This window comes from Dasypus novemcinctus, chromosome 13 (assembly GCF_030445035.2).
Source record: "Dasypus novemcinctus isolate mDasNov1 chromosome 13, mDasNov1.1.hap2, whole genome shotgun sequence".
NCBI lineage: Eukaryota > Metazoa > Chordata > Mammalia > Cingulata > Dasypodidae > Dasypus > Dasypus novemcinctus.
Window position 1 is genome coordinate 1,156,651 of NC_080685.1, and position 22,851 is coordinate 1,179,501.

Here is a 22,851-nt window from a genome sequence, read left to right on the forward strand (position 1 = left end):
TGCACCGAACTGCAAGGAGCTAAATGGACCCAGCAGGTCAGGCGAGGTTCCGCTGCAGCGACAAGTGGCCCCCAAGCCGCAGGCCACACCGTGAAGGCTGACTCACCGCGCCCACCGCGCGTCCTTCACACGGGACTGAAGCGCCATGCCCGCGGGCAAGGGCGCCTGCCCGGCGCTGCTGCCCGCTGCTGGCCTTCCTCCAGGCCCCGGTGCTCAGGGGAGGAAGTTAGAACCCCTGAGCGAGGGGTGCCAAGTACCTGCGGCCCGCAGTCCAGTGCCACCAAAAGGAAGGACACCCCACCGGCACGGAGGAGAGGGGAGCGCCGGCTGCTCCTCCCGCGCCCTCCTCACGGTGCTCAGAGGCGCCTCACGTCCCTGCGCACACCAGCCCCTGCCCGGAGCGGGCGAGGACCTGCCTGGGCCCGCGGCAGAGGGCGGGCTGGACTCGCACCCGGGCATCAGCCGCGGCAGCTCAGGCACTGCCCCTCCCCGGGCAGGGTGTGTTCAAAGAAAAAACCCCACGAGCACCGAGCCCTGAAGCCGAAGGCGCCGAGCCCGCCTCACAGACCGTCACGGGACGAGCAGCTGAGGACAACCTCGGAGGAGAAGCGGGGGCCCCAGGCCGCCCCCGCCGGCCCCGCGCACTGCGCCGCCGAGAGGGCTGCGCCCCGGCAGAGCCGAGGCTCCCGGCTGGCTCTGCCCGTCCTTATCAACAGTCTGGGAAACAGCTTCGTCTCGGCAAGCTAAATGAGTAACAGCAACGTCCCCTCACCGAGTTGCTCCAAGATTTAAAACAAGGTAAATGCAGAAGCGTAGAACTGGGCACACGAACGTCTAGCCCCTATGGCGGGATGCCTAGAAGTTACAAGACCTGCTCTACAGCCTTTACCGGGTCTGAGATGAGCAGATCTCACAACGCCTTGGAGTGCAAAGGGATGGCGCGAGCACTGCTGCGGCCGCGGACGGCTGGAGGAGCACAGGGCCCGGTGGGCACGGGTGGAAAACGTTGTGTGTGTCAAACAAACTTTGGTTTAGCTGCATGTAATGAAATCACAAAACAGTAATGTTCTAAACAAGATGGAAGTTGTCTTTCCCTCCTTGACGCAAAGTCAGGAGTAACTCCAAGCCAGTGGCTCCACATTTCGTGGCTTCACTGGCCTCGTGGTCCAAGACGGCTGCTGGGGTCCCAGCCATCACCTCCACAGTCTACACGGCAGGAAGAATGGAAGTAGTAGCACGCCCCTTATCCTCCCATCTTCCTACCCCGAACTCAGTCATGACCCCATCTAAGCGGCCCGAGGGCTTTCTGAGGGGTCCGTGGGCAGTGGCCCATGTGTCCGCACACAGGGCGGCGGGTTAAGTTGGCGTCGGCCCGGGGTGGGGCGCACGGGACAGAAGCCCCCGGGGCCCCCACTCGCCCCGCCAAGCCCCGCCCCGTGGGCGCCCCCTCCCCGCTCGGCTGGCAGCTCGAGCGCCCCAGGAGAAGGGCCCCCGCAGGGTCGGGGCTCCCCGTGGGCAGGCCTGCGGGGCGCGGCGGGGACGGGGCCTGGGGCCACAGGAGGGCCACGCGCGCCGCCCCGGGGGACGCCCCCCGCCAACCCCGCGGGGCCGCCGCCCGCTCACCCACCCGGGCGGGCGCGGAGGACCCCCGGCGCCCCGACTCCGCGCGGCGCGTCACTGGGCGGGCCGGGGGCGGGCCGGGGGCGGGCCGGGGGCGGTTCCGCGCCGGCGCAGGCCCCTCCGGGCGCACTCCCGCGCACCCCCGCACCCCCGCACCCCCGCGCACCGCGCACACGGGCCCGGGCGCCGCCTCGGAGCAGGTGAGCGCGCGGGGCCGGGGCGCGCGGGCGCACGCGGGGCCGCGGGGGCCTGGCGCCGCCGCCCCCCGCCCTGGCCTCGGCGCTGCCGCCACCCCGGTCCGCGGTGCGTCCTGCGGCGCCGCCCTGGCCGGAGGGAGGGCGCGGGTGACGCGGGCCGGGACGGGCCTGGGCCGGGGCTGCGGGCCCTGCGGAGGTGGGGGGGGCGCGGGCTCGGCGCGCACGCAGGAGTCCAGTGCGGGGCATCGGCGCCCCCCGCCCGCGGCCGCCCCCGGGCCCTGCGCCCTCGTCTGCGTGGAGGGGGCGAGGCGGGTCCCCCCCGCGCTGGGCGCAGGGTCGCCGAGGAGGGTCCGCAGACGTCTGCCGGGGCCGGCGCCCCCGTGGCGGGCCTCCTGGCTGCGGGACCAGGCGTGGGCAGCCGCGGGGGTCCCCGAAGCCCGAGCAGCCTGAGCGCCCCCACCGCGCTTTCTCGGTGAAGAAACCGAGCCCCCGAGCCCCCGAGCCCCAGTCGCCTTGCCCCGGGGCGCCCAGGTAGCCAGGCCGCGGGGGCCAGGGCGGCGCGCCCACCCCGGCCAGTCCAACGCCCCGTCGGGGCTGTGGGGCTGCGCGCCTCCCACCCGCGTCCCCAGGTGCGGAACCCGGGAGCGTCCCCGCGCAGAGCACCTGCGGGGCCACCTCACCCCGAAGCCGGCACCTGGGCACCTGCAGGCAGCCCCCACTGTGGACCCCTGCGCCACCCAGGCCTGCAGCCGAGACCTGCGGGGTGTGGAGGGCCGGGGCGAGACGCAGGTGCCCGAGCCCGCGTGGCCTGTGTGGGCCGGGGGGAGCTGGCCGCAGGGGGCTGCACGGGGGCTCCCCGGTCCCGGCCTCAGCCTGGTGAGGGACATTGGGGGTAGGGGGCGGGTGAGATTGCCCCACAATGGGCGGCCACCACCTGGATTTGGGGACATTTCTCATCCTTTGCTGGCGATCTGCCCGGCTCCGAGGCTGGGGTCTGGCTCGTTCTCGCGGGGAGGCGCGGGCCCTGTACCTGGCCTCGGCCGCTGCCCAGGTGTGCCTGGGCCCCCCTTCAGTCCCCCGTCGCCCGCCTGGGCCTCTCTGGATTGTTGTTGCTATGACGCGTTCACTCAGCGGCTTCGTCACGTGCCACGGGCAGCTCCTGTGCGGCAGGTGTCAGGTAATGCGCTGAAGCAGCTGTCGTCACCTTTTACGGAAGCCATGCAGGCTCGGGCAGTCAGCAGCTCGTCCAGCTGCGGGCGTCCCTGGCGGAACCCGGGGCTTGAGCCCCCCTTGCTCCGTCTCTCCTTTTCCTCCTCGAGCTTTGGTGGGGAGCGGGCCACCTTGCCCCTGCCCCTCCCTGCGCTGCTGTCTGGAAGGTTCCGTGGGCAGCGGCGAGCCAGCCCCGGTCCAGTCGGGCAGCGCACGGGTTTTCTGCTGGAGGCGTTCTGGGCTGTGGCCCGCTGCTGGGCAGCCTCCTGGACGCCGTGGGCTGGGATGGCGGCGCCCACGTGTTCCCGGTCCACAGTCGAGGGGGGCTGGTGGAGGCAGCGGCGGTCTCAGGCACAGTAGCGGATCTGACGCGGCTCCATGGGGCGGCTGGGCGGTAGCTGAGAGAGGAGTAATTTTAGTTTTCAGGGAAGAGCAGAGGTTGTCATGGGAGAGCGTCACTTCCCAACTTCTTCATGGACTGGCCTCCATCTTAGTTAAAATACAGGTTTTAGGGAAACGGACTTGGCCCAGTGGTTAGGGCGTCCATCTACCACATGGGAGGTCCACGGTTCAAACCCTGGGCCTCCTTGACCCGTGTGGAGCTGGCCCATGCGCAGTGCTGATGCGCGCAAGGAGTGCCGTGCCACGCAGGGGTGTCCCCCGCGTAGGGGAGCCCCACGTGCAAGGAGTGCGCCCTGTAAGGAGAGCCGCCCAGCGAAAAAGAAAGTGCAGCCTGCCCAGGAGTGGCGCCGCACACACGAGAGCTGACACAGCAAGATGACGCAACAAAAAGAAACACAGATTCCCAGTGCAGCTGATAAGGATAGAAGCGGTCACAGAAGAACACACAGTGAATGGACACAGAGAGCAGACAACTGAGGGGGGGGAGAAATAAATAAAAAATAAAAGGAAAAAAAAGTGCAGGTTTTGAAACAGGAAGAAAACGTAAATGGGTGCCGCCTTCCTGCTGTGCCGTCACCATGCTCGTTCTAGAAAACGTGGAAATGTTTTAGAGTCCTCCTTAGCCCTTGGCTGGAGATGACCCGCGCTGACCGCTGCGTGCGCATCCTTTCAGCGTTTTCCTTTTTGCCTACAGCTCTGTCCTCTGGGCTGGCGTGCGCGGCCGGCAGCTGCCAGGAACCGTGGCCTTTCCTGCTTGTGTCACGCTTTCTGTGTTTTCTCTGCGCCGAGCATTCTCTGGAAACCGGGTTTGGCGGCTGCATCGTTACTCCCTTGCTGCTCTCACAGCCGGACATCGTCCCACGCTCACCCTTGAAGTGACCAGGGAAGCAGCGCCCTGTCCCCTGCCCCGTGCCCCCTCGTGAGCGCCCCCGGGCAGCAGGGCGCTGGGCCAGGGCAGTGCGTGGGGCCGGGAATCCGGGGGCCTGGGGGAGCTGCGGCTCTCGGGCCCGGGACCGTAACTGATCTCGGGGTTGCGGTTCCTTGACTGTGAAACGGGGTGCTGCACGTGGTGGCCCGGAGGGTTCCGCCAGCCCTGACGTTCTCCGGCAGGTGCCCTGGCCAGAGTGCTCGGCCGCGGCGGGCCAGGGCTGACCCTGCGTCTGGGCGGAGCGCGCAGTCCGTTCCCGGGGGGCATCCGCGCTCCCCCTCCGCCTCTCGCTGCGTCCCCTCCTCCGCGAGGGCTGGGCGCTGTCCACTTCGGCCCTGGCCGTCACGGTGACGCGGGGTCTGCCGAGTCCCCCTTGTACAGGTGAGGGAACGGGCTCAGGGAGGGTCAGTACCTCGTCCCCAGCCAAGCAGCGAAGGGCCGCGTGTCAAGCCCCCGGGGGCAGGGGGCGCCCGGCCGGCGCTGCACCTGTGGGGGCACCCAGCAAGCAGCGTGCGTCCCAGTGGGGTGCCGGCTGCCCGTGCGGGCAGGTGGACGGAGGCCGGTGGGGCGGGCAGGGGCGCTGTGGGATCTCTCGGGGTAGCCCCTGACCCTGGGTGGGCGCGGGCCCTCCGTGGCGTGGGGGCCTGTGGCACCTTCCCAGGGTGGTGGGCGGGCGGCCTGCTCACAGCGTGGCCTCCGTCCCTGCGAGCCGGGAGCCCTGGGCGCGCCCTCCCCCGCCTGCGTGTGGGGGCAGCGGCTTCGCTCTCCTTCGGGGGCAGCTCCCCCTTTCCAGGTGCCCTTCCTCGCCTGCCCTGCCTCAAGGTCCGAGCTTGGACGTTTCGCTGTGGAAACGGGTCACCAGGCTCGTAGTGGGCACCGGCACGGCTTACCTTCCTGGTCAGGCTGCTTTATCTCCTGCAGCATCCAGGTCCGCGTAGCCGGGGGGGACCGAGTGGGGGCTCTTTGGGCATCGTAAGTGCAGGGGTCCCTCGGCCGAGGAGGGTCCCCAGGCGTGGTCGCGCGCTGGGCAGCCCCTGGCACCGAGGGGCAGCACGTGGCCAGCCCTGGCGTCCCTGGCACCCGAGGTGGCGTAGCTCGTCACCGCCGCGCGGGGCTCGTCGCCTTCCCTGCGCGGAGCTCGCAGCCCCTCGGGCGGAGGAGCCCACCTGGAGGCCTCGGCGGGGCCACAAGGCAGCGCGCCGCCCGTGGGCCGCCAGCAGGTGCTGGGGACGGCGGGGGCGTCGCGGGGTCGCAGTCCCCGGGCAGAGGGGCCTGGCCGGGCCTGAGCTCCGGAGCGCCTGCCCGAGCCCGACGCCCACGAAGAGCTTGGGAAGAGCTGCTGCCGGCGCAGCCGCTCTGTTAGAGGAACTTGGAGAAACACAGAGAAATAGAAAGTGAGAGTCGCCCGGAGGCCGCGGGACAGCCGCTCGGGGCTCGTGGCGTCTGGCAGGTGCACAGCTGTGGGGCCGTCCAGGTGTGCACGTGGCTCCTGGACCCCGCGTCCTGCGTGTTCTCGTGTCGTGGCTTCCCCTGAGGTGAGTTTCGTGGTCGCGTAGCAGCCCCGCAGGGGCCTGGGCAGCGTCGGGGACGCAGACCGAAGAGCGAACTCTCCAGCCCTGAAAACCCGCCCAGCGCAGACGAGGCAGCGACGGCGTCGCGGTCGAGCAGGCGCCAGGGCAGGGGGCACGGCGTGGCCTCGGCGTTCTCGGGACATTTCAGGGTGTGCTCACGAAAGGCCAGCCCCCCAGAAGTCATGCGCGTCTCTTCAGGAAACTGAGGGGGACGGTGTCTTCCTGGGGACCCCACAGGAACGAAACCCGGGGAGAGATTCGCAGAGGCTCCTTCAGGCTGTCATGCCTGGAGCTTATGTACGCTTTACAGGGACAGAGAAAAAGTGAACCTAAACCGACAGTGTTTCTAGAGATGAAAGCAAGGAGAGGTGGGAGTGAGGGCAACTGTCTCCCCTTCTGTTCTGCAGGGAGACTTGGATCCTTTGTTATTTTAAGGGTGTTTGCCCTTACAAGGGTCAGGCATTTCCATGACCGTCACTTTTTTAAAACAGTTACAAATAACTGCAGCGAATGTGTTTTTACGTAAATCTTTTATTATTTTCTTAGGGCTACTTACAAGAAGTAATGTTTCAGGATTGGGATTTTTTTTTAGATTTATTTGCAATCGCTGTCCGCTCTCTGTGTGCTCTGTGTCTGCTCATCCTCTCTTTAGGAGGCACCAGGACCTGAACCTGGGACCTCCCCTATGGGAGGTAGGTGCTAAGTCGCTTGAGCCACGTCCACTCCCTGCTTGTATGTCTCTTGTTGTGTTTCCTTGTTGTGTCTCTTTGGTGTGACATCTTGTTGCATCAGCTCAGTGCACCATCCCGTCACGTCAGCTCGTTGTCTGGCTCGTCTTCTTGAGGAGGCACTGGGAACTGAACCCAGGACTTCCCGTGTGGTAGGCGGGTGCCGAGCTGCTTGAGCCACAGCCGCTTCCTGGGATCGGGATATTTCTAAAGCTCCTGGTTCCGACCTGCCCTCTGGCCCTTGGAGAGGCGGGTCCAGCATGCGCTCCACTTGCTCCCAGCGGGTGTTGTCGGACACCTTGCTGGCTGAAGAGCCTCCTCCCTGCAGCCTTCTGGGCCTGACGGTGCTGCCCGTCCTCGGAGGCCGGCGGTGGCTGGGGCCTGGGGCCGGCTCGCAGCGTCAGGCCCAGGGCAGCCCCAGGTGGCCCGGCCGTCCGCCCGCCCCGGACCTCTGTGCTCTGTCTCTAGGAGTTTGCTTATTCCAAGTCCTTCAGGTGAGCAAAGCCGCGCAGCGTCTGTCCTCGATCACCTTTTAGCCTCCTCGTCTTCACCTGTAAAACGGGGGCGAGGGGAGGCGCGAAGCCCCCAGGCCACCGCGGGGAGGCCAGGAGCTGATGCAGGCCCGGCTTGTCCAGCGTCCACGGGCCGGCAGCCCCGGGCCCCCCACGACCTGCGCCCCCCACGGCCAGTGCATGCCCTGGGCGCCCCACACCGGACCCCCACACCCCGGCGGCCCCCGTGCCCAGGGCTGGACGCTGCTGGGGTGCGCGGCAGTGCCCCCTGGTCCCTCCTTCCCGGGCCTGACCTGCTCTCCTGGACACCCCCTCTCGGGCCTCAGCACAGCTAGGGGAGGTGTTGGAGGGACTTTTAAAAGAGGGCGAGGGACGCGGTCTGCTCGGGGGCCCTGTTTTCTGGTGAGGGAGCTGCGTTCTTCGTGGTTAGTGTTTAAGATGTGTTCTGGAGCTTTCTGGTTTTTTCCCCAAAGGATGGGATCTGAGGACACCGGGCTCTAGGAGCAGGGGTAGGGGACGGTCACCAGGAGTTCCTCTCCTGCCCGCGCAGGCTATGGGGCGGGGGACTGGGCTGGAGGCGCCCAGGAGGCCACGGGCTGGGTGAGCTGGAGACGGAGCCTCCCGGGCCCACTGGCCCCACGCCCACCCCCGCAGCCGCCGCCCCCCGCAGCCGCGCCCTGGGCGCTGCGTCGTCCTCCACTGCGCTATCGGGGGATCTGGAAGTGGCGCCCGAGCTGCCGGCCGCTGGCCCCAAGCCCCCCACCTCCAGGGCCGCTGGCCCTGAGCCCCCCGCCTCTGGGGCTGCCGGCCGCTTGTTTGGGGGCCGCAGGGGCCTCGGCTCTCCCGAGGAGCGGGCAGCGGGCGCGGCAGAGCGAGCTTCAGGAGGGCCCCCGCGTCCATGTCCCTGCGCGCGCCGCTGTGCGTGGCTGTTGTCCCGCTCGAGGCCGCGCAGCCGCTGTGGGCTCCGGGCACCTCCCGGGAGAGGAGGAACCGGGCACCCCTGGGTCCTGCCGGGGCTCCTAGGGTTTAGCTAGCGTCGGCTGGAAAGAACCGAGCTGCGGGGCGGCGAGGCTGGGAGGCGCCGGCGGGTCCTGCAGGCGCAGTGCCGGGGCCGGCTCAGGTAGCAGCCCAGGTGTGCGTCCTGGCGCTTCCGGACAAGGCGGCTTGGCTTTGTTTTGTTTTGTTTTGTTTTGTTGAGGTACCAGTTCCAGGATTAACCCGGGACTGCGTGCGTGGGAAGCCGGCGCTCAACCACTGAGCCACGTCGGCTCCCGAGTTTCGTTTTGTTTTAAGATTAATTTTATTTATTTCTCCCCCCGTCCCCCCACCATTGTTTTTGTGCGTGCTGTTGCTCGTCTTCATTTTTTTAGGAGGTTCCAGGAACCGAACCCGAGACCTCCCATCGGGGAAGGAGGTGTGATCGCTTGAGCCCCCTCCGCTCTTTGCTTGTTGTGTCTCTCGTTGTGTTTCCTTGTTACATCGTCATCTTGTTGTGTCGTCATCTTATTGCATCAGCCGCCGCGTCAGCCACCTGTGTCAGCTCACTTGCTCGTCGTCTTTAGGGGGCATCGGGAACTGAACCCGGGACCTCCCGTGTGGGAGGCGGGTGCCCGAGGGCTCGAGCCACATCCACTTCCCCAGAGTTGGTTTTTTTGTTTGTTTTGCTGGTTGTCTGTTTTCCCTTTTGTTTTGTTTTTAGGGGGCATCGGGAACTGAACCCAGGGCCTCCCGTGTGGGAGGCGGGTGCTCGACTGCTTGAGCCACCTCTGCTCCCCGAGGACAAGTGCGTTTAAAGTAAAAGAAGAGATGAATTACTTCTGGGGTGCCGGGTGGTCCTCCAGGGGTGGGTGTTTGGGCCCTTTGGGGTCTCCCTCGGTGTCCCTGGCGTCGAGCAGCGCGCGCCGCGGCGCCTGTGGGCCTCCCGTGGCTGGGGTTTGCGCACACGCACCCTCCAGGGTGACCGCCGTCCGTTGTACGTCTCTTTGCCATAGAAACTCTATTTTGTTTCATTTTTCTTCGCGTGGGAAAACCTTAGACTCCACCGGCGGGCGCGTTCGCCACCACGGGTGACGACGTAGGCTCGGAACTCCCCGCGGAGGGGCTCGCTGTGCTGGGCGGCGCAGAGCCCTCCCCCGAGCGCAGGTCCCCCGCGGCCCTGCCTGAGCCTCATCCCGGGGCCCCTGGGGGTGGTCGGCCCCCGTGAGCTCACCCACGGCCGCCGTCTCCACGGCCGAGTCAGCGCTGCCCCGCGCCAGGCGCCGGCCCGCGGGCGCCCGCCATTCACCCTGCCGGTGTCCAGCCCCCGGTGCCCCCAGGCCCGCGGGCGCTTCCGGGACGGCCCCCCGGGGGCTGCGGCCTGCCCTGGGACAGGCTGGTCCCGAGGCCCGGGCGGCCCCGCCTCCCCGCGAGGCCATGAGTGTCCGCGCCTGCACCACCCGCCCCCACCCGCTGCATGTCGTCCCCGCCTGGCGGGTCTGCTGGAGCGCGGAGCCCACTGACCCCTCGCGACACCTGCCGTCTGCCGCAGGCCAGCTCGAGAGGCCAGCTCCGCCGGGCACCCACTGGGAGCCGGGGTCCGGGGGCGTCCAGGCCCCGGGTGCTGCCTTGGGAACAAGCGGCCCCCAAGGGGGGGTGACACCAGCCAATGCTGAGGAGGAGCCGCCTGCTCCACTCTAAGATTTTTTATTAATTTATTCCACCCCCCCCCCCCAGTTGCGTGCTGTGTCCATTCGCTGTGTGTTCTTCTGTGGCCACTTCTATCCTTATCAGCGGCACTGGGAATCTGTGTTTATTTTTGTTGCGTCATCTTGCTGTGTCAGCTCTCCGTGTGGGCGGCGCCATTCCTGGGCAGGCTGCGCTTTCTTTCGCGCTGGGCAGCTCTCCTTACGGGGTGCACTCCTTGCACGTGGGGCTCCCCTACATGGGGGACACCCCTGCGTGGCAGGGCACTCCTTGCGCGCATCAGCGTTGCGCATGGGCCAGCTCCACACGGGTCAAGGAGGCCCGGGGTTTGAACCCTGGACCCCCCGTGTGGGAGGCGGACACTATCCGTTGAGCCACATCTGCTTCCCTGCCTGCCCTGCTCTAAACTCACATGAGCTCTGGGTGGCGCCGAGAGGAGCTGGTCTGCACCCTGGAGCTCGGCTGCAGCGCAGGGAGAGGTGCTGGCCCCAGTGGCAGCGCAGGCCCGCCCAGGGGCTCCGGCAGCCCTTACCAGCCCGAGACCTGAGCTGGGGTGGGGGCCGTCCCGGCCGCCGTGCGTGCGCCCCCTTCCGCCCACACCGCGTCTGCGTCCCGCTGCCCCGGCCCTGCCCGCGGCTGGACGTCCCCCTCACGCACCTGCGTGGTCTCACCTGCCGCCACTTCACACTCAGGACCCCTGGGTGGGCCCTGCTGGACAGCTGCCCCTTTCAACCCAAGGGCCCTACGAGGTCCTGAGTCAGCCCCACAGGCGTCCCCGAGACACCCCGCCGCACCTGCCCTCGTCCAGCCGTCCTCTGGCTCTCGGCCCCTGCCGCATCCGCCCGCTATCCTGTCGCTGGCCCTGGGCTGCGCGGAAGCAGCCGAGGCGGCCTCTCGGCTCCCGTGGGTCAGCGGCCAAGCCTCGCGTCTTGCCTCGCCCCGTCGTCCGCCTCGGCCGCCCCGCCTGGGCACCGCTCGCCCATCCTGCCCCGGGAGCCCGTCCCTGCGCCCCGCTCTGCCTGGCGAGCCCTGGCGCGTGCACTGTGCGCCCGTGTGCCTGTCGCGCTGCCCTCAAGGCCAGGCTTTCTCTCCAGCCTCTCCAGCCCCAGCGCCGCCGCCTCGTCCGAGCAGCGCGGCCAGTGCCGTCGACTGGGCGCCCGCCAGGCCTGGGCCCGCACCCGCCGCCCGCCGCCGCCCCGCGCAGGACCAGCCCCAGCTGCCCCCGGGCACGCCGGCCACGCCATGCTGCCGTCCGCGGCCTCCGACAGCGAGGAGGACGCCTGCGACGAGCGCACGTCGCTCATGTCGGCTGGGAGCCCCCGCCCCCGCCCCTGCCCTGAGGACGCAGACAGCGCAGCGCAGCAGGTAGGCCCCGGGACGGGGGTCCCCTGGGGGGAGGGGGTCTCAATGGAGAGGGGGCATCCCTGGTGGGGGGGAGGGGGTGAAGGGGTCCCCACGGAGCGGGGAGGGGATCCCCAGCAGGAGGGAAGGGGCTCCCCACAGTGGGGGAAAGGGGGCCCCTGGTGGGAGGGAAGGGTCCCCGCAGTGAGGGGGGAGGGGGTCCCTGGTGGCGGTCAGTCCCCCACGGCCTGGCAGGTCCCCGCGCTCGAGGGGCCTCGCGGTGGACCCGCCGCGCCGCAGCCCGCCCGCCTCCAGGAGGGTGCCTTCCTCTGTCCTGAGCCCTCGACCTGGCCCCTGGCGCGGGCTGCACAGGAGGGGGCCGGGCTGGTCCACGGCGCCCCCCTGCACTTGGGAGGCGGCACCGGCTCTCAGCCCCTGGGCGCTGCTGCTGGACCTGCCCGGCCGCCCGCGCCTCCCTGCGCCTCCCCGCGCCCGACCACGCTCGGCGGCCCGGCATTGGCCTGGAAAGCCGCCTCGGGGCACTTCGCCCCGGGCCCCGGGGCGCCCCTGCCTCACGCTGTGCTTTCCCGCAGAGGAGCCAGGAAGGCGAGGCGGGCGGCGAGGAGGAGCTGGACGGCTGCGCCTGCAGTGGGGAGCCCGGGCGGCCGCCGGGCCTGGACGAGGAGCTGACCCTCAAGTACGGGGCGCGGCACGTGATCATGCTGTTCGTGCCCGTCACGCTGTGCATGGCCGTGGTGGTGGCCACCATCAAGTCCGTGGACTTCTACACGGAGAAGAACGGGCAGCTGTGAGTGGGCGGGCGCGGGCGCGGGGCCTCCAGGGTGCACGGGGTGGGCGGGGGTGGTCCCCAGGGTCCGTGGGGTGGGTGGGCGGGTGGGCACAGCCCCCAGGGTCCAGGGGGCGGGCGGGCATGTGAGCACAGGGTCTGCGGGGCGGGCGGGTGGGTGGGCACAGCCCCCAGGGTCCGCGGGGCGGGCGGGCGTGTGGGCACAGGGTCCATGGGGCAGGCGGGTGGGTGGGCACAGCCCCCAGGGTCCGCGGGGCGGGCGGGCGGGCACGGGGTCCGCGGGGCGGGCGGGTGGGGCACGGGGTCTGCGGGGCAGGTGGGCACAGCCCCCGGGGTCCACGGGGCGGGCGGGCGGGCACGGGGTCCGCGGGGCGGGCGGGTGGGGCACGGGGTCTGCGGGGCAGGTGGGCACAGCCCCCGGGGTCCGCGGGGCGGGCGGGTGGGCACGGGGTCTGCGGGGCAGGTGGGCACAGCCCCCAGGGTCCGCGGGGCGGGCGGGCGGGCACGGGGTCCGCGGGGCGGGCGGGCGGGTGGGCACAGCACCCAGGGTCCGCGGGGCAGGCGGGCGGGCAAGGGTCTGCGGGGCGGGCGGGGCGGGCGGGCATGGGGTCCGCGGGGCGGGGCGGGCGGGCGGGCACGGGGTCCGCGGGGCAGGTGGGCACAGCCCCCGGGGTCTGCGGGGCGGGCGGGTGGGCACGGGGTCTGCGGGGCAGGTGGGCACAGCCCCAGGGGTCCGCGGGGCGGGCGGGCGGGCGGGTGGGCACAGCACCCAGGATCCGCGGGGCAGGCGGGTGGGCACAGGGTCCGCTGGGCGGGCGGGCGGGCGGGCACGGGGTCCGCGGGGCAGGTGGGCACAGCCCCCGGGGTCCGCGGGGCAGGCGGGCGGGCGGGCACGGGGTCCGCAGGGCGGGCGGGCGGGTGGGCACAGCACCCAGGATCCGCGGGGCAGGCGGGTGGGCACAGGGTCCGCGGGGCAGGTGGGCACGGGGTCCGCGGGCGGGCGGGCGGGTGCACACAGCCCCGGGCCGCGGCGCCCGCTCTGCCGCAGCATCTACACGCCGTTCTCGGAGGACACGCCGTCGGTGGGCCGGCGCCTGCTGCACTCGGTGCTCAACACGCTCGTCATGCTCGGCGTCATCGTGCTCATGACCATCCTCCTGGTCGTGCTCTACAAGTACCGCTGCTACAAGGTGCGCGCCGCCCGCCCGCGCCCGGCCCCCTGCCCCGCTCGGCAGGGACTCGGGGCTCTCTGCCGCCCCCGCGGGAACCCCGACCCTGTTTAAGTTCCCTCCGCGTCCCGCCCCGTCGCCCCCCGTCTTGGCAGCGCCCCTCCTCCCACTCAGGAGTCGGGCGCGTTTTGCTCCTTCGCGGGAAGCGCGTTCCGCCGTGGCCGTTCTCCCGACGCTCCCCCTCCCGCGCTCGCACCCCCCACCTCCCTCCTGGACGAGGGGCAGGCTGTGCGCGGGGCCCCCGGCCCCGGCAGGTGTTGGGCTGGACCCACCTGCAGCGCAGAGGAGCCCGGGGTCCCAGCGGCCCCAGGCGTGCGACTCCAGCCGCCACGGAGAGGCCGTGACGTTGGCCCAGCTGTCCTCGCACGGGGTTCTGGCGCGCTGGGGGAGGTTGAGCCGGGCGTGACTGAGTCAAGGTAGAGGCAGGCGCGGCGTTTCAGTCAAGCGCTGAGCAGGTGGGGCGGGAACGTCCCTTGGGAGGACCTTGACCGTTAGCGCCGGGCCGCTGGTGTCTGCGCAGCGACTTCAGGACCCGGGGCTCGGGACGGTGGTGGGAGCGGGGCGGAAGGACGCAGCGGGCCGGACACGAGGTGGAAGTAGCCCGGGCCGCGGAGGCTGCGCCCCTGTGGTCAGGGGGTGTCGGGGACTGACCTAGAGCCCGTGGAGGCAGCCTCCGCCCGCCCACGGTGATGGAGCCCAGCTCTTGGGGTCCCCTCCGGGCGCAGGAGGGCCCGGGACAGGCGCCACGGCTGCTGGAGGCCGCGGCGCACAGGCAGGGCGGGGGAGTGAGGGAGGCAGCGCTGCGGGGGCGGCCCCACCTCGTCGCTGCGCTGCCTCTGGCCGAGGATGCAGTGGCCGGCTGCGCTGTCCTCGGGGCTGGTGGAGGTGACTGTCGGGTGGCCCGGCCCCGCCCCTGCCTGGGGACCCGTGGGTGGGTGGGGCGGGTGGTCCTGGCCGGGCTGCGCGCTCTGATCGCGGGTCCTGCTGAACCGCCCCCCGTGTGTGCGTTTCCCGCCCACCCCCTTGCGGGAGTGCGGTGCACGGGGGCAGCCTCGGCGGCTCCTCTCCAGAACCCGGGCCTGGCCTGGGGAACCCGGAAGCTTCCTTCTCGGCGAGTGGGGGCCGGGTGGGGAGCGGCCCGGTGCCGGCAGGCCTGCGCCCGCCTCGCGTCCTGGAGGGGCGTCCCGCGGCTCCCTCCTGGTCCCCGAAGCGGCTGAGCGGGCGGCGGTGCCGGACGCCAGGCCCCCTCTGACACGCCTCCCCGCGCAGTTCATCCACGGCTGGCTCATCACGTCCTCCCTGATGCTGCTCTTCCTGTTCGCCTACATCTACCTCGGGTGAGTGGGCGCCGCCTGCGCAGGCCGCGGGACCAGCCCGGCCCAGCGCCCCTCGTCCTGCCGGGCCCCGGGGGGGCCCTGTGCACCTGGACTCCAGGCAGGGAGGGGCGTGCGGCTGGCCCGGGGTGAGCTGGGGGCCCGTGTGCCTGGACCTTGAGGTTGGGGGGCCCCGTGCAGCTGGACCCTGAGGTTGGGGGGCTCCGTGGGGCTGGACCTCGAGGTGGGGGCCCCGTGCGGGTGCCCCTGGCTGCGCACCGACAGCCCCCGTGGGGGGCGCCCTGGGGCCTCTGGACGGCCGGCGGCGCGGGCTGCGTTCAGCTCCCGTCCACACTGGGCTGTCTCCGTCTGTGGCCTCCTGAGCGGGAGCCCCCAGGCCTGCGGCTGGAGGGGCAGGAAGGGCCCTCCCCAGCCTTCTCCCTGCGCAGGGCCGCCCGGACGCCGCGGACCTGGGGGCTGCAGGGGTGCCTGGGGGAGGCGTGGGGACCCCACCTCGTCCCGGACGCCGCGGACCTGGGGGTGCAGGGGTGCCTGGGGGAGGCGTGGGGACCCCACCTCGTCCCGGACGCCGCGGGCCCGGGGGGCGCAGGGGTGCCCGTGCACAGGGGCCCGATGCCAGCAGCGCCCCACGGCCCCCCGCCCGCAGGGAGGTGCTCAAGACATACAACGTGGCGGCGGACCACCCCACGGTGCTGCTGGCCGTCTGGAACTTCGGCGCGGTGGGCATGGCGTGCGTGCACTGGAAGGGGCCCCTGCTGCTGCAGCAGGCCTACCTCATCGCCATCAGCGCGCTCATGGCCCTCGTCTTCATCAAGTACCTCCCGGAGTGGTCGGCCTGGGTCATCCTCGGCGCCATCTCCGTCTACGGTACGCGGGCGGGTGGCTTCCTGCGGGCGGCCGAGGTCGCCTGCGTCCGCGTGCGGGCGTCGCGGGTGCTCGCGCCGCCTCAGAGGTGCCCGGGGCACGGGCGGGCGGCGCAGACCCACAGCCACGCTCAGCCCCCTGCCCGGGGCCGCCCCCTGGGTGGCTTCCAGCCTCGGCACCTGCTCTGGGCCAAGCTGGACCCCGGGGCTTGGGGTGCGTCCGGTCGTACCCGGGGCCCTGTGCTGAGCCCAGGGCAGGCGACGCTCCCCGGGTGCTGTGTGGGAACAGCCGTCTTTTCAAAAAGCGCTTTACAAACCCCCTTACGGTGCCGCGCCTTCTGCGCCCTTCGACATCATCGGGACGCGCTCGGCAGCGGCCTGGGGTTCCCACCGCGCACCTGAGAAGCGCAGCTGTGCCCACGGCCCGCTCCGGGCAGCCCCAGGCCCCGTGGCGTTCAGCTGCGACAGGCCTGGGCGCCCCGGGTGTCCTGGTCAGCTGAGTGCCACGCAGCCGGGGGCAGGGTCCCTGCGCCGTAGCCGGGCCCCGGGGAGGCTCAGGGGGCGGGGGCGGGGCCTGGGGGGGGAGAGCAGTGCGCGGAAGGCCGCAGCCCCCGCCTGGTCTTCCAATGCCGCGCGCCAGCCCCGCGGCCGCCACTCCGGTCCTTTCCCTTGACCCTTACATCCCCGTGGGTTTCGTCCGCGGTTCTCCACTGCGTGGCCCTGAGAGGCCACCGGGCACCCCCAGAGGCCAGCCTCGGGGCGCTCCTCGGGCCTGGTGTTTGCTGACCCGTCCTGGAGCTGCTCCTCGGCAGGTCCAGCTTAGCCTCGCTCCCTCCAGCAGCCCGGGCCCCGCGGCCAGGCCTGTGAGAGACCGCGCACCAGCCCCACTGCGCAGCCCCGCAGCCGCCCGCCCCGCAGCCCCCGCCCTGCAGCCCCACAGCCCCCAGCCCCGCAGCCCCCGCCCTGCAGCCCCCCACCCTGCCACCCCACAGCCCCTGCCCTGCAGCCCCGCAGCCCTCACCCTGCCACCCCACAGCCCCTGCCCTGCAGCCCCGCAGCCCTCACCCTGCCACCCCACAGCCCCCGCCCTGCAGCCCCGCAGCCCTCACCCTGCCACCCCACAGCCCCTGCCCTGCAGCCCCGCAGCCCTCACCCTGCCACCCCACAGCCCCCGCCCTGCAGCCCCGCAGCCCTCACCCTGCCACCCCACAGCCCCCGCCCTGCAGCCCCGCAGCCCTCACCCTGCCACCCCACAGCCCCCGCCCTGCAGCCCCTGCAGCCCCCCACCCTGCAGACCCCCGCCCTGCAGCCCCGCAGCCCCCAGCCCTGCAGCCCCCCGCCCTGCAGCCCTCACCCTGCAGCCCCTGCAGCCCCCCACCCTGCAGACCCCCGCCCTGCAGCCCTCACCCTGCAGCCCCACAGCCCCCAGCCCCGCAGCCCCCGCCCTGCAGCCCCTGCAGCCCTCACCCTGCCACCCCACAGCCCCCGCCCTGCAGCCCCGCAGCCCTCACCCTGCCACCCCACAGCCCCCGCCCTGCAGCCCCTGCAGCCCTCACCCTGCCACCCCACAGCCCCCGCCCTGCAGCCCCTGCAGCCCCCCGCCCTGCAGCCCCCCGCCCTGCAGCCCCGCAGCCCCCAGCCCTGCAGCCCCCCGCCCTGCAGCCCTCACCCTGCAGCCCCGCAGCCCCCGCCCTGCAGCCCTCACCCTGCAGCCCCGCAGCCCCCAGCCCTGCAGCCCTCACCCTGCAGCCCCGCAGCCCCCAGCCCTGCAGCCCTCACCCTGCAGCCCCACAGCCCCCAGCCCCGCAGCCCCCGCCCTGCAGCCCCTGCAGCCCTCACCCTGCCACCCCACAGCCCCCGCCCTGCAGCCCCGCAGCCCCCCACCCTGCAGCCCCCCGCCCTGCAGCCCACACCCTGCTGCCCTGCAGCCCCGCAGCCCCTGCCCCGCAGCCCCCGCCCCTCCTCCTCGCGTCCCACGGATGTGCGGCTCCCGCTCTGGCCGCCCCGAGACGGCGCGGCCCCTTCACCGGGGAGCAGGCTGCAGGCCGCACGCTGCGTCTGTCGCCTTCGCGGCGTGCTGGCGTCCTTTGACCGCGACGGCACGGCCCGTTCTGCAGATCTCGTGGCGGTGCTGTGCCCCCAGGGGCCGCTGCGGGTGCTGGTGGAGACGGCGCAGGAGCGCAACGAGCCCATCTTCCCCGCCCTCATCTACTCGTGTGAGCAGCCTGCGCGGCGCGGCCCGAGGGGCCGAGGGGTGGAGCGGGGACCCTCCTGAGGGGAGAGCCGGCCGGGGCCTCCTGCTGCAGAAGGAGCAGGGCCTCGAGGCCCGCCGGATCCGCCCTCCCGCCGCGTGCTTGAGACGGCGGAGCTTGAACGGGGACCCGGGGTTTCGGGGTCTGCGCTGCGTGGTGGGAGTCAGCGCCAGGGGCGTGGCTCATGACGTGGCCTCCGGGCCTGGGGGCTCGCGTCCCGTGAACGGCCGGGCTTGTCGCTACCGCGGTGTGACAGCACGGTAGGCGGTCAGGGCACGCCCCGCCTGGGGCTTCCCCGCCAGCGTCCCCGGGCACCCCGCGGGGGATGACAGACGTGCTGTCGAGCTGCGTGGAGCAGAGCAGGCTGAGGCCGGGGCTTCGGGGTGGCCGGGGAGCCCGTGCAGTTAGGTGCCCCCTGACCCCAGACTCCAGGGGAGCTGGGAGCTGCCGGGGTGGGGGAGGCGAGGGGAAGGGGGAGGCCAAGGGGAGGGGGAGGCAAGGAGGAGGGAGGCGAGGAGGGAGGGGGAAGACCAGGGGGAGGGAGAGGAGGAGGAGGCCAGGGGGAGGCAGGCGGGGAAGGGGAGGCGAGGAGGGAGGAGGACATCCAAGTCGAGGCCGAAAAGGCAGCGAGCGCGGAGCGCGGTGCCGGTGGAGGAGGGGGACGTCGTGCGCCTGCGCGGGGCGCTGCTGCTTGACGCGGGTGAAGGGAGGCGCGGGCCCCAGGTGCACTGAGGGCCCCAGCGGCTTTTGGCCAGAGCGGTCACCGGCCCGGGGCCCCCCTGAGGCAGACTGCCCTCCCCCTGCAGCCGCCATGGTGTGGACAGCCGGCATGGCCAAGCTGGACCCCTCCTCCCAGGGTGCCCTGCAGCTGCCCTACGACCCCGAGATGGGTGAGTGCCCCGGCGGGCGCACCCGGCCCCCGCCCCTGCCCCTGGCTTGCCCCTCATGTGCCCACCCCTGCCCCCGCCTCTGCCCACCCCTCACCTGTCCCTCCCCCTCGCCTGCCCGCCCCCTGCTCCTGCCCCCGGCCCTGGCCTGCCCACCTGGACGTGTCCTCGGACGGGCCGCACGCCTGGAGGACTGCGGCCCCCGCCCTGCGTGTCTCTGTCCTCAGGAGCACTCCGGGGCCCTCCCTGTGCTCGAGGGTGGGGAGGGTGGCGGGCGAGGGGAGGGGGCACCCCGTGGGGGCCAGGGGACCCCTGACGAGCCTTGTTCTCTCTTCCCGCCCGCGGTGCTCGCCGTCTCCTCTCTGGACCCCAGAGGACGACTCCTATGACAGCTTTGGGGAGCCCTCACACCCCGAGGTCTTCGAGCCCCCGCTGCCCGGCTACCCGGGCGAGGAGCCGGAGGCCGAGGAGGAGAGTAAGAGCCGCCCGGGAGGCTGCGGGGTGTGGGAGCCCCTGCCCGCGGTGGCACGATCCGTGCAGCCCCGAGGACCCGGCCCGGGCTCTGCCTGCCTGCGGGATCCCGACCCACCTGTGCCGGCCCGAGGGGGGCACAGAGCTGCCTCCGAGCTGCCTGCGTGGGGGTGGGGCCGGGGGCGTGTGGGCAGGGTCTGGGGGTGCGGGGGGCACATGGGAGCGGCCTGGAGATGCGGGGTGGGGGCGGGGATGCAGGGGCGCAGCAGGGGTCAGGGATGCGGGCAGACGAGCGTCCTAGGAACGCAGTTGCAGCTCGGGGCGGAGGCTGTCCAAAGGGTGCAGAGAACGCCGGGCAAGGCGGGTGGGGGAGAGCACCCAGGATGCAGCCGGGCTCGGGTCACTTGGGCAGGGGCGGTGGCTGCAGCGCCCATGGCTGGGTCCCGGCCGGAGCAGACCGAAGGCTGGTGCCCCTGGGTGAGGTGGGTGGAGGCAGGGCAGGGCCCGCTGGGCGCCTGCTTGAGAGCGTGGGCAGGTGCCGGTGGAGGGGGAGAGCCGGGGCGGGCTCCGCTGGGCAGCAAGGGCCGGGGAGCAGAGCCTCTGAGCCCACAGTCGGGGGCCTGGATGACCCAATGGCGGGGAGAAGCAGGGGGTGGGGGAGAAGCTGGAGACGGGGGAGAACCTGGGGGTGGAGGAAAAGCTGGGGCATGGAGAAGCTGGAGGTAGGGGAGAAACTGGGGTGGAGGAGAAGCTGGGGTGTGGAGAATCTGGAGGCAGGGGAGAAGCTTGGGTGGCAGAGAAGGGGGAAGGGGAGAAGCTGGAGGAGGGGAGGAGCTGGGGGTGGGGGAGAAGCTGGGGCGGAAGAAGCTGGAGGTGGGGGAGAAGCTGGAGGCGGGGGTGAAGGGGGGAGGGGAGTGGCCGGCCGCCTGCACGGAGGGGCGCGTGGCCTGGGGTTACTGCGTGAACTGCTACCCTGAACAAAACCGCCGTGTGCGCGGGGGGCGGGGGCCGGCCAGCGCGCCTGCCAAGCGTCCGGTCTGGGTCAGCAACGTGATCTTGTGGCAGGTTCAGTCCCCCCCCCCCCCCGCCCTCGGGGCGGGGTCTCGGGACCCCCCAGCGGGCTCCGCGTCCTCCGGGTTTTAGAACCAGGTTTCCTGGAAACTTCGGCGACGCAGGCGCGGCCCCGGCCGTGCAGCCCCCGCGGCGCCGTGGGTCCGCTCCCCACCCCGCGCCAGGCCAGGCCGACCTGGGTCCCGCTTCTCCCCGCAGGGGGCGTCAAGCTCGGCCTGGGCGACTTCATCTTCTACAGCGTGCTGGTGGGCAAGGCGGCGGCCGCGGGCGGTGGGGACTGGAACACCACGCTGGCGTGCTTCGTCGCCATCCTCATCGTGAGTGCCGCCCGGGGGCGCCCTCCAGCGGCGCGAGGCCCTGGCTGGACGCCGGCCCCACGCGCCCGAGCCCTGCCCCTGCCCCGCGCCCAAGCCCTGTGCCTGCCCTGGCGGCCGGACCCCGGCTGCGGAGCGCGGGTCTACTGGGGGTTGCGCCCCGAGGTCGCTCGGGCGGCCGGTGCACCCCCTTACGGTCCCGGCCCAGGCCGCTCTGCCCCTAGGGCTCGCGGAGGCTGGGCCCCCGGGAAAGCCGTGCTCAGGCCTGCCCCGCCCAGCGCCCGTGGCCAACTCTTTAGCCTACATGTCCCCTCGTTGGCCCGCCCACAGTGTGTTTGCCACAGCGTTACTGGCCTCTAGGCCCTCTCCCGCCGGCCAAAGCCCTGCTGCACCCCTGGACAGGGTGGCCCTGCCTCAGAGTGCGCCCAAGCCCCCCCTGTGCGGGCGGCCCCCCGGCTGAGCTCGCCGTTCTCCTGCGGACACGCTCCTTGAGGGCGGCAGCCACTGTCCTGGCAGGAGAGCAGGAGGGGACGAGCACTGTTTGTGGAGTCAGTACTGCCCTCCGCCCCCCACGTGCAGGCCGTTGGCTGCCTCAGTGCTCTGGAGCTGCTGGGACGAAGCACCTCAGGGTGCACCGTCTCGCCTCGCTGGCATTTAAAGCCTGAAGTCGAGGTGCCAGCAGGGGCCTGGGCGACCCCTCCTCGCCCCTCCAGCCCCCAGCGCGGCGGCAGCCCTCGCCCAGCCCTGGCTCGTGGCCCCTCCGCGTCCGCCTTCACGGGCGACCCCCGGCCGTTGGGTTGGACCCCCCCACTCTGTCGGCCCCTCCCTAGTTGATTCTGTCTCCAGGGAGCCCGTTTCCAAGTAAGAGCGTCACGGCCCGGGGCTAGGACCCCAACGCACCGGTTTTTGGGACAGTTACTGGCCTAGCGGTGGGGTGGGCCTCGGGCTCTGCTGCGTCCGGAGCTGCTGGAAGGAAGGCGGGGCCCCATGCGGCCCCCCTTTGCCCAGGGCGCGGGCACCCGGTCCCCGCTGACGCCGCCCTCCGCGCAGGGCCTGTGCCTGACGCTGCTCCTGCTTGCTGTGTTCAAGAAGGCGCTGCCCGCCCTGCCCATCTCCATCACCTTCGGCCTCGTCTTCTACTTCTCCACGGACAACCTCGTGCGGCCCTTCATGGACAGCCTGGCCGCCCACCAGCTCTACATCTGAAGTGCGGCCCGAGGGCTCAGGAGACTGACCGGGCGCGGGGGCGCAGAGTTGCTCCGGGACTCATCCTCCCGTGTTCGCCTGCGAGCGCGGCGCAGGCGCGGCGTGGCGGTGCCAGTCCTTTCGCCCGGTCACCCTCCGTCGGTGCCACGAGACGACTGGGAGCGGCTCTGCGGTGGGCAGGGCCCGGGTGGGCGCCTGGTGCGGCCGCGTCCTGCAGGGCCCGGGCCTGTGAGAAGAGGCAGCGTGCCTGCCCTGCCCGGCGCGTCCCCGCGCTCCTGTCCCCGTCGTGGCTGTTTTCTTGCCCCAGGACGCAGTCCCTGCCTCTTTGGGCACTGCCCCTGCTTCGAAGGCCTCTTGGTGACACCAATAAAGGGGAGAACCCGCTGCCGGCTGGCGCTCGCTCTCCTGCGCATCAGCGCCGCCCGCTCCCTCCCGGCGGCGGCTCCGGGGATGGCAAGCGGCCCCGGCCCCAGGGAGGGGGGTCCACCCAGTTAAAGGAGAGGGTCACCTGTCCCCAACCCCCGAGGTGATTTATTTAACGAGGAAGCTTCCAGAGAGCGGCAAGACCTGGCACCCGGCAGCTCACCGCGTGCTGTGCAGACCCCGTGTGCTGGCCTCGGCCACAAGCTCCGGACATGGGGTCAAAGCACACCCCACCCCAGTGCCCGCCAAGGCGCCCGGGCATTTCCGTACAAGTGTCCGTCCTCAGCAGAAGCCGGAGCGGGCCGGGGGCGGGGGAGCACCTGCGTCGGGCCTGTTCTGCCCTCCCTTGGCCGCGGCGCTGGCCGTGCGCTGGGCAGTGGGCAGCCTGGTGCCCGGGCACAGAGAGCCTTGGCCACACCTCGCAGCCCCGGAGCCTCTGGAAGCAGCGCAGGCCCCTTGGCCGCCGACGCGGCTGTGGGCACAGTGGCTCTGCTCGCAGGGCTGGCAGGGTGCTGCCCGAGGCGCTCGGTTACGAGGGGGTCAACGGGCCCTGCGTTCCGGCGCGTGGCAGGCGCTCCCCTCCCTGGGCTGTTCGTGGAAGGCGGAGGAAGCCGGGGTGCCCGGGAGGGGCTGGGGAGCCACGCCGGCTCGGGGGAGGGAGGGCCGGGGACGCGGCGACGGCATCGGCATCAGGAGAGCCAGAAGTGGGCTCTCGTCGCGGTTTTAAGTGACGGTTTTAAGAAGACAAGGGAGTAGCCCTTGAGGTTAAAAGCCCCCAAGAGGCGGTGGCGAAGGGAGACTGC

The 22,851-nt window shown here is 71.8% G+C and overlaps 1 protein-coding gene across 1 annotated transcript; it reads left to right on the top strand.

The window, feature by feature from the left end:
* The first annotated feature begins 1,726 nt into the window (after window positions 1–1,726).
* PSEN2 (presenilin 2) lies at window positions 1,727–22,009 on the top strand. The gene is made up of 11 exons (XM_058309377.2): window positions 1,727–1,820; window positions 10,944–11,214; window positions 11,784–11,998; window positions 13,047–13,188; window positions 14,497–14,564; window positions 15,208–15,428; window positions 17,542–17,640; window positions 18,483–18,566; window positions 18,937–19,038; window positions 20,304–20,422; window positions 21,470–22,009. The coding sequence occupies exons 2-11, from the start codon at window positions 11,092–11,094 to the stop codon at window positions 21,623–21,625; spliced, it is 1,329 nt and encodes a 442-aa protein (XP_058165360.1). The 5' UTR covers window positions 1,727–1,820; window positions 10,944–11,091; the 3' UTR covers window positions 21,626–22,009.
* The last annotated feature ends 842 nt before the right edge of the window (window positions 22,010–22,851 follow it).